The sequence below is a fragment of the Poecilia latipinna genome, unplaced genomic scaffold, assembly GCF_001443285.1.
Source record: "Poecilia latipinna isolate Pla-1442-1.1 unplaced genomic scaffold, P_latipinna-1.0 Scaffold5642, whole genome shotgun sequence".
Taxonomy (NCBI): domain Eukaryota; kingdom Metazoa; phylum Chordata; class Actinopteri; order Cyprinodontiformes; family Poeciliidae; genus Poecilia; species Poecilia latipinna.
Genome location: NW_015118258.1, coordinates 1 through 9345, shown reverse-complemented (window position 1 = coordinate 9345; position 9345 = coordinate 1). Strand labels below are relative to the sequence as shown.

The window sequence follows — 9345 nt, the reverse complement described above, 5'->3', positions numbered from 1 at the left end:
AATAAAAATAAAAATAAAAAATGTCTTATATTATGTCTATGGGCCAGACCTGATGACGAAGCCTAGCTTTTTCTGACTAAACATTATGACTGATGGTTCGGTCCGACCCGCTCTGGTTCCCTTCCTGTTCAGTCTGTCAAAGATCTTAAAATGAACATTTGGGACAAAAAATGTGGTTTAATTGACCGGTGGCACAATGCATTGTGGGATACGTTTATTTACTTTAAATTATCTAAATTCATTTTAAAGGTTTCTGAAACTCTTGTGAAGTGAGGTTCTATCAGAAGCCCGTTTGGACCGGTCTGGTACCTGGCAGCAGCTTGCGGGCTGCTTCCTCAGCCATCCGGAGCAGCGGACCGGAACAGGGCCATCCGGGCTCCAGCTCCATCCCGGCCCGACCCGCCAGCATGTGGGCCGACAACAGGCCGCCCACCACTACCAAAACACAGCAGGTCAGCTCTGGATCCGCCCATCAGAACCGGAACCGGGCCGCGGGCCTCACCTCTGATGTTGGTTTCGAACACGGACGCGTTGACGTCGATGTCGAAGTCTACGGTGTCCTGGAGGAGCGACGCCACGCGCTGGAACTCCGTTCGGTTCCCCAGAACCTGCAGGAGGAGGGAAGCATTTCAGTTTCGGACCGGACCGGACCGGACCGGACCGTATCAGATCAGATCAGATCAGATCAGACCAGACTGGACCGGACCAGAACAGGTTTGGGTTCTCACCAGCAGTGTGTCCAGGGCGTCGATCAGAGTCAGAGAGAAACTGAACATAGAAACACAATTTTAAATAATTTAGTTTATTTTCTGCTGTTTAACAAATAAAAACAAATAAAACAGATAATTATGTAATAACTCATACACATTAAAGCTGCAGTAAGTTCTATAAAAATATTTTTAACATTTGTTGAAACTGACACCAAACTGAGACAATCTGTGAAAAAGATCGATCTCCTCTGCCCCGATGTTACAATCAGCCAATCAGAGCCAGGAGGCGGGTCTTAGCGCTGTCAATCAATGTTTGCTACGTTGCAACTTGCACAGCCTGTTGTGAATGCTAAAGCTAGTTAGCATAGCCACAGAATACAGCAGATACAGTTTTCCTGTAACGGTCGTTTCTGTGCCATTTAGCAGCGAGTACATGAGGATGACTGACAGCGCCAAGACTCCTGGCTCTGAGTGGTTGTTTTGGTCGGGAAGTGTGTTTCTTCACCAGCAGCTCAGGGAGGAGATCCATCTTTTCACAGATTATCTATTTCACAACAAAATGTCCCAACATGGAGAAAAAAATGTAAAAAACATTTTTATAAAAGTTGCGTACTGAACCTTTAAGTCTATAACAATCTAATTATTCAGCAAATCAGGAGTAGATTTTACAATAAAATAAATCTGGTTCTTTACAGGGAAACCCAGGCGTTGTGGGCGTGGCCTCACCTGCCCCAGGTGTCATGTCCGTCGCAGGTGAGTGGGCGGAGCTCATCGTAGGGGAAGGCGTTGTTCAGGTAGCTGTTGTAGGCGTGGTAGAACATGGACTTGATGCGCTGCCTGCAGGTTACAGTCAACACGGATCAGAACCGGAGGGTGTAGATCTAAACCCGACAGAAGCCGCAGGGTGTAGATCTACAGGCTGCAGGGTGTAGATCTAAACCCGACAGAAGCTGCAGGGTGTAGATCTAAACCCGACAGAAGCTGCAGGGTGTAGATCTAAACCCGACAGAAGCTGCAGGGTGTAGATCTACAGCTGCTAGAAGCTGGACACATCAAACAGGATGAAATTACAAACACTGAAACTTCTACGCCGGACAAATACAAACAATATTTACAAGAGATATTTGGTAAAAATATTTTTATTATTACCAATTAAACATTTTTATACACAATTATTTATGTTATACATGTTTTTACTATACATTATTATACAATATACATTTTATACATTATTATTGTTAAGATAATTATGATGTTTTTAGCCTAGCTTGATCTTTTTAAGCTAGCCAGATGGTTTCATACTGGGAGAGGAAGCTGGAGGACTCAGAGAAAACCACACCAGCAGAAAGGAGCTGGGATTCAAACCTCCGACTCTGACACTGCAGCAGCTGCCATCCGATACCAGAACCAGAACCAGGGGAGACGGAAATCTGCTCTGGTCCTGGACCAACACCTGTCCTGCTCACCTGACAGCCGCCATCTGCTCCTCTGAGAACTGACGAGCCGCCGCGTCGCTCAGCGCGCACAGCAGCAGCAGCAGCGCCGCGCAGACGGGAGCGCGCATGGACCCGGACGGACAGGTGGACAGACAGGTGGACACGGAGACAGAAAGTCCAACAACGACCAGAAGATCAGGACAACTGGTGCTGTCAGGAAGCAGGAAGTGGCGCCTTCGCATACGTCATCTTTGTGCGCTGACGCGTGTTGAAACGCTTCCACACGTCAACAAGCCGCCATATTGTGAAGGGCAAAAAGCCATAAATGGAGAGTTTATGTTCAAAACGGGGTTCTGCTCAGGGATTATGAGCAGTAAATATCCTACCTGAAGCAGAGAACTGTCTTCACTTTGATCAAAGAACGGTTCTAACAGTTCAGACAAAACAAAACGTCACAAAACATTTAGATAAACAATCTAAAACCGGTCGGCTCATTTTTTCTTTTCTCTTCAGGAAATCATTTAAGATTCAAAACATTTTTCTACGTGTACAAATCAAGATTTCTGATAACTAAACTTTACCAGCGTCTCATTTCACAATTTTAATTTTTATAGCAATTAACAGTAACATTTTAGTTTATTCTCTCACCAACATTTTAGTGAGAGAGAGAAAAAAAATCACTTTTAAATCATAATTTATCAAATATTTATAGCTGAGAGTTCCAAACTAAATATTATGTTTCTTAATTGTAAATCGAGGCTAAATAGCTGCCAGGTTACAGTCAGTTTGTGTCATAATAAAATGATTCAGAAGCAGATGAAACTCAGACTGGTTTCCATCAGACCTGATTTTATTGAACAGAATCTCATGTCGGTTCTGCTACATTTATACAGATTAATAACATTCACAAACCAACATCTTAATCTTTAAATAGCTGCTTCCTGTGGTGCATAAACTCCTCCTGCTTTATGAGACAGACTTCTGAAGCCACGTTTCATCTGCAGGAGCAGATCGTCTAAAGCTCATCGTTCTTCTTCCTCCTGATTTTCTCTTCGTGTCTCTGGAAGATTTTTCCATCTTTCTGCTTCCTCCAGCTCAGTCTGATGTCTCCGCTCACTTCCTGCTCCCTCAGCTTCTGCTTCATCGGCTTTCACCACACCGCCCCCGTGTGGTCATTTCAGGTACTGCGTCTTTATTTATCGGTAAATAAAGACAGAAAACTGATCGAGCTACAAAGAAAACAATGAACTAGAGATGAACAAAGAGCAGGAAGTGAACAATGAAACAGGATCTACCAAAATAAAACAGGAAGTCAAGATAAAAGACATGATTTACCTTCGTCAGCAGGTCCGGGTCGTTCAGATCCACAGAGAAACTTCTCATCACCTTCAGCTTCACTTGCTTTAAAAATGGATCTTTGTAAAAAAAAAAAAAAGAGAAAAAGAAAAAAGGATTAAATTAATTTTGAACAATTGAGAGCATCGTGGCTTGAAAAAGTTTATCATGTCTGAAGAAGAAATCCTCTGAAAACAACATGGCTGCAGGTTATAAATCTGGATCAGAGCAAAGACACAACCGGAGAAACTAAACGGCACAAACACCAGCATGATGCACAGCGGAGAGGGCTGTTTTTTCTGGCACAACCAAAACAAACCCAACAGAACCAAAACAAACCAAAACAAAAATAACAGAACCAAAACAAATGAAACAGAACCAAAACAACCCCAAAGGAACCCAAACAGAACCCAACAGAATCAAACCCAACAGAACTGTTTCATACCTGCAGAGCAAACTGATGATTTCTTTTGTGTGCAGTAAAAGTTTTGCCATCTTCCAGAATCTTTCATGTTCGCCGCGGTTCAGTTCTGCCTGGTATTATTGGGTTCTCCAAACATCCAGAAGCTAAAAGCCGAGCCGCTTCCATCCGACCACTTCCAGGACTCTCTGCACGGGCCGATCCAGACCCGTTGCCCGGTCGGCACCAGGACCTGCAGCTGCCGGTTCTCTGCCAGGTTCCTGACGCCGGCCAGGTCGGTGTGGTGCCCCCTGCAGTACCGCCGAGCCTCCATCCAGGTCATGTTTGTCCCTAAAACACAAATAAAACTTTAAAAATCACAAAAATGAGCTTCAACATTAAACTATCAAATTTAATGTGGAAAATTGCAACGTCCAGTCATTTTATAGCAAATAAAATGCTGACCTTTGACATCAAAGCAGATGGAACTTCGAGTTCGATAACAGAATCCGTCATTCCAGCGTCCGTCTCCACACATCTCAGCGCTGTTCTCTCTTCCATAGTTATTGTTTGGTTCTCCGGACGCCCAGTTCCTGAACTTCTCCTCGTCTTGTTGGTAGAAGTCGGAGTCGGACGTCATCGTACAAACCGATCCAGGGAGTCTGGAGAGGAGAGCACTTCCTCCCTTACACCCTGAACGCCTCAGACTTACGATTCACTCTTAGAAAGAACTGGTTCACTGTTCAGTTCACTAAAGTCACAACTGAATTATTTATGGTCAAAGTGACGGTTCCAACAGGACCGGGTTCTGTTGTCTCTGTTAAAGTTTAATGTTTTCACCTCATGAAACTCATCAGCAAGAGAAATGAAGATATCTGGCAGAGCGGGACATTTAGTCAGAACTCTGCAGTAAAACCATGAAGTATTTCTCCTGGTTTTAGTTTCTAACATCAACTCTCAGAGACGAAGACTTCTGACGATGACGAGCGAATCAACCCGAAGGCTGATGGGAGCAAAACGGATCAACGGGACCCTCAACGGTCCGACCAACAGCTGAAACCAGGCCTGGGTGAGGGGGCAGAGACCACAAGTCCAACCTTCATCCAACCGAACATACAGCAGGGACCGGACTGGACCGGACCGGACCGGTCCAGACCGGACCATTTCAGACCAGACCAGACTGGACCGGACCGGACCAGTCCAGACCGGACCATTCCAGACCAGACCAGACCAGACCAGACCAGACCAGACCAGACCAGTCCAGACCAGTCCAGACCGGACCAGACCGGTCCAGACCGGACCATTCCAGACCAGACCAGACCGGACCGGACTGGACCATTCCAGACCAGACCAGACCAGTCCAGACCGGACCGGAGAAGGCTCTCTGCCAACACCGGCTGCTCCAGTAACACTGTAGATCTCGACCCGATGAAGTCAGTAGGACGACATCATCCGCAAAAAGAGACTCTGAGGTCACCAGAACGGGCCAGCTGGTCTGCAGACTGATCAACGCTATGAACAGAATCTGTGACAACAGGCAACTATGGCAGAGAGCAACTCGGAGCAACCAGTCCAACTCGGAGCAACCAGTCCAACTCGGAGCAACCAGTCCAACTCGGAGCAACCAGTCCAACCAGTATTCTGGAGTCCTACATTTGTTTATTTCTTGTTTCTTTTTTTCTATGCCTCTTTTCTTTCTAAAGGTGCCACCACTGGTTCTGGAGACCGGTTTGGTGGATCCATGGCCTCTCCCAGTTCTCCCAGTTCCCTCCAGTCCAGCAGCTCGTTCAGCGCCTTCACGCTGTGGATCGATGCCAGGTCTGAAAACTTCTCTGGAGAAGCTCTGAGCTGCAGCCCAATCCTTCAGAAACTAAACAATATTTCCGTCCAGGAACAGAACTGAGCACTGCACCGACAAACATGAAGATCAATATTAATATCATTATTATTATTAGCTTTAAACAGTTTAATGGCTGCAGCTGAAACTGATGAGCTGTTAGCATCAGAAAACATCAATAAGAGATTAAAACCAGACTGCAGCGCCGCTAAACGTTTCTAAAACAACCTTATGATCAGAAATATGATCACAGAAAAACCTGCAGCAGCGACGATGGAGAGCAGAACGGCTTCCATCTTCCTCCTTCAGTCCGAGGCAGATGAACAGCCAACAGGCCTGATAAAGTCCTGACCTTCATGAAAAGCTGCCGTTTCATTTGAATTTATGGGAAACATTAACTACAGCTGCAGCAGAGGCGTCGGTTCGATTCCCGGCTGCTTTGCTGCCAAACTGCTCATCAACGCCACCGACACAAAACCTGAAGCAAACATTTCACTTTACAGAAGATTTAAACTTTAATCTGGTCACAAAGTTAAAGCTCCTTCAGCTGGGAGGCCAGGGCTCAGCACAGGAAGTGACATCACGTCTGCAGATCGCACAGGAAGTGACATCACGTCTGCGGAGCGTCTTCACTGTTTGCTGTTTTCAAACTGCAGAGCCTTTGAAGTTTCCGTTCTGCATGATATCAGCTTTATGAAAATAGAAACGATTGTTGGTTTTTATGGTTTCTGCAGTTTGGTACCAGAACTTTCCTGTTTAATTTGAGTTCTGATCATTTTGTATTTATGTTAATGAGTCCAGCGACATTCGGATCATTTACTTCGCTACGTTCTGCCTGGTTTTGCAGTTTATTTGTTTTGATTTTCAGTTTTTTCGTTTCGGCTCCTGTTTTAACGCAGCAGCTGTTCCTGGAATCTGATTACTCTGATGCTTCCTGCCTCAGAAATCAAACCCGTTTGGTTTTTCACAGAAAAGATTCTCAGTTTGTTTGTGTAAAATATTTAATACTTTAAATCCAAACCTTCCTGGACTTATAGCTACAGACATACTTACATAAAGATGAACTAAATGATGCCAACCACTGGTCACTGGTCTGTCTGGTTGGCTGGTTTCTCTGAACTGGAAATATTTTCTTTTCACATCAATTTGTTACTATAAAAAGTCAGAAGCACAAATCGAAACCAAGCCGTTCGTTTCCCACTGAGTCGTTTGCATGAATGTGAAAGAAAACACTTTTCCTCTGAAGTTTTGGAGGATCTGGATAAAACTTAAAGGGAAAAACTTTGAATATCAGTGATGCAAATTTTTTCATGTTCAGAGATTTAAACCAAACTTCATGAGAATCAGAACAAACATCCAGTTCGTTTTATACCAAAACGTTTCCACTGCCTCCAGCTTTCTGATGGGTTACTTTATCTTTTCTTTTTGCTTTTCAAACCTGGAGTTGGAGCAAAAATTGAATTAGTTTGTTTTTACATTTGATGTTAAATATTGTGGCGTCGCTGCAGAGGACTGATGAGTAAAATAATGGCATCAAAACAGCGACTAACACGTTCATCTGATCCAGAGAAACGCTTCATGATTACATGAATGTTATTAACAGTTTTACTGGATAAAAGGAAAACGTCACAGACATAAAAGAGAATAAAGTTAAAATAGAAATGAGTTAAAAACCGTCTGGAATCATAAAAACATTTGATGTGAAAGAAGGAAAACAGACTCTAAACGTTCAGAACGAAAACCGGAGATTCAGCACAAAACTGGAAAAATAAAAACTGAAATGATTTCAGAATCAACTCAGGTTCACTGGAAGCCTTTTAAAAACATTTAAATTATTTTTTATGTTTTTAAAATCATTAATGCCTCAACCAATCAGAGCAAATACAAAGATTCACCTGGAGGTCAGAGGTCACTCCAACAGGTGAGCTGATTATCTGTCATGGTGGTGTCGAGTTTTCTAACCCACATGCAGAAACACTCCAGAGACAGGCAATGCAATCGTGAAATTTATTTACAGTGAGTTACAACAATCAGTGTAATCTTTTGATTCCTCTGACGGCTCTCGGGGAAACTAGGAAGAGACGGAGGGGGTTAGTCAGGTTCCGGGATTGTGCCGGGGAAAGGTGGTTGGGAGGGATACCTGATCTGGGGGTTAATGGCCTGGGGAAAAGGTGAGGATTCGGTGGCTGGTCGGCGGGCTAGGAACAGGGGCGGCGGCAGCTGAGGGACAGACAAGACCTGGAACGTCTCGAGGATGGAGGCTGGCTCGGTGGCCCAGGGTAGCTGTGAACACAGAAACAAGGTAGATCAGAGGCTGGAAACAAGGTCTAGATGGCTTGAGGTAGGCCGATACCATTACTGGCTAACACTCTGGCGGGGAAGTGTCAGCGTCCTCCTCCACTTATACTCCTCCAGACGAGCGAATGGGAAACAGGTGTGCAGCCGCCGACTCCATCCCTGGCTCCCTCTGCTGGTGAAAAAGCTGCCAACCTTCTGAATCCCGACATTATCAGAGGATGATATTAATCCTGAACTTCCCCTTTTATGTTATGTATATTGTGTCTAAATATCCGTTGGCATGACAACGCATTACTTTGCATGCAGTTGTTGACATTTCCAACTAATTTTATCTGGTAAAATAAAATCAGCTGCAGACGAAGTGAAGAGCAGAAGATGGAGAGAATCATCTGGATCCTGGTGGCTTTTGGTGAGGGAAGATTATTATGTTTAATATTTTACTGATGGCTTCCAGGTTTTAATATTTTTATTTCCAGGTCTTAATATTTCCCTGTATTTTAACAGATAGTTATGAATTATGCCCTGCAGGCCTGAGCTCGACCTCCAGGCCTCCTGAGCTTAAATATGTTTTTGTGGATGAGCTGAAGAACTGGACTGAAGCTCAGCGTTTCTGCAGACAGACGTACACAGACCTGGCAACCCTGGAGAGCCAGCAGGATGTGGAGGCTCTGAATGACATGGCAACGTCTGTGAGGAAAACCTCTGAGGTATCTGATCCTCTCAGGATGAGGGACGGTCAGTCAGTCAAATGTTCGTCTGTCGACTCCATCCAGGAGGTTTCATCACGTTGGTTCACTCTGATGAAATTTATTTTAATCAGTTTTCTGGTCCCTCTGGTTCTGACCAACCAGCAAAGTTTCATCCTGTTAATCTGCTTCATAAATCTTTGGATTTATTCTGGTCTGGACCTGATCCTCCATCCTGATCATCTGCTGCTGATTCAGTTCAGATTAACAGCAAAGTGGAATATCTATCAGTCATTTATTACCATAACAACCTGGTTCATGTTGCACCAGGTTATTATGTTGCTGGCCTTTCACTCCCACTTAGCCTCATTTAAAATGCTTTTAACATTTTCTTTGTTGATCCCAGAATTTGGAAAATAATTTTTATTATCTATGCATGATTGGACCAGCAAAACCCTGCCAAACTTCCTCCTAGCATCACGTTACGGTGACCTTTGACCCGAGTGTCTGACTGACCAGAGAAACGGTCCAGAGTGTCGAGACAAAACGAGACGCTTTCACTAAACCAGTTTCCTCTGTTCTGCTTTTAGACATCCTGTCAGCTGGCTGCACCCAATTACCACACACACACACACACACACAC

At 44.4% G+C, this 9345-nt stretch overlaps 1 protein-coding gene and 1 long non-coding RNA gene across 2 annotated transcripts; both read right to left on the bottom strand.

Annotated features, from left to right (window-relative positions):
• Positions 1–265: 265 nt before the first annotated feature.
• Positions 266–2427, bottom strand: LOC106943661 (ER degradation-enhancing alpha-mannosidase-like protein 2). Its single transcript, XM_015026971.1, has 5 exons — positions 2177–2427; positions 1437–1547; positions 729–768; positions 503–608; positions 266–435 (listed from the first exon to the last, which is right to left on the bottom strand). The coding sequence occupies exons 1-5, from the start codon at positions 2386–2388 to the stop codon at positions 281–283; spliced, it is 624 nt and encodes a 207-aa protein (XP_014882457.1). The 5' UTR covers positions 2389–2427; the 3' UTR covers positions 266–280.
• Positions 2428–2974: 547 nt separating this feature from the next.
• Positions 2975–5076, bottom strand: LOC106943662 (uncharacterized). The gene is made up of 4 exons (XR_001423979.1): positions 4347–5076; positions 3927–4232; positions 3482–3561; positions 2975–3375 (listed from the first exon to the last, which is right to left on the bottom strand). It is a non-coding gene; the product is annotated as an uncharacterized LOC106943662 (long non-coding RNA).
• Positions 5077–9345: the final 4269 nt, after the last annotated feature.

What these genes read in the sequence shown, in the direction of transcription:
- LOC106943661 (XM_015026971.1), bottom strand. Translation starts at nt 2,388, where the DNA reads ATGCGAAGGCGCCACTTCCTGCTTCCTGACAGCACCAGTTGTCCTGAT. An exon ending in GAGCAGATGGCGGCTGTCAG is followed by an intron (nt 1,548 to 2,176) that starts GTGAGCAGGACA and finishes TGTAACCTGCAG; the next exon opens with GCAGCGCATCAAGTCCATGT. An exon ending in ACGCCCTGGACACACTGCTG is followed by an intron (nt 609 to 728) that starts GTGAGAACCCAA and finishes CTCCTCCTGCAG; the next exon opens with GTTCTGGGGAACCGAACGGA.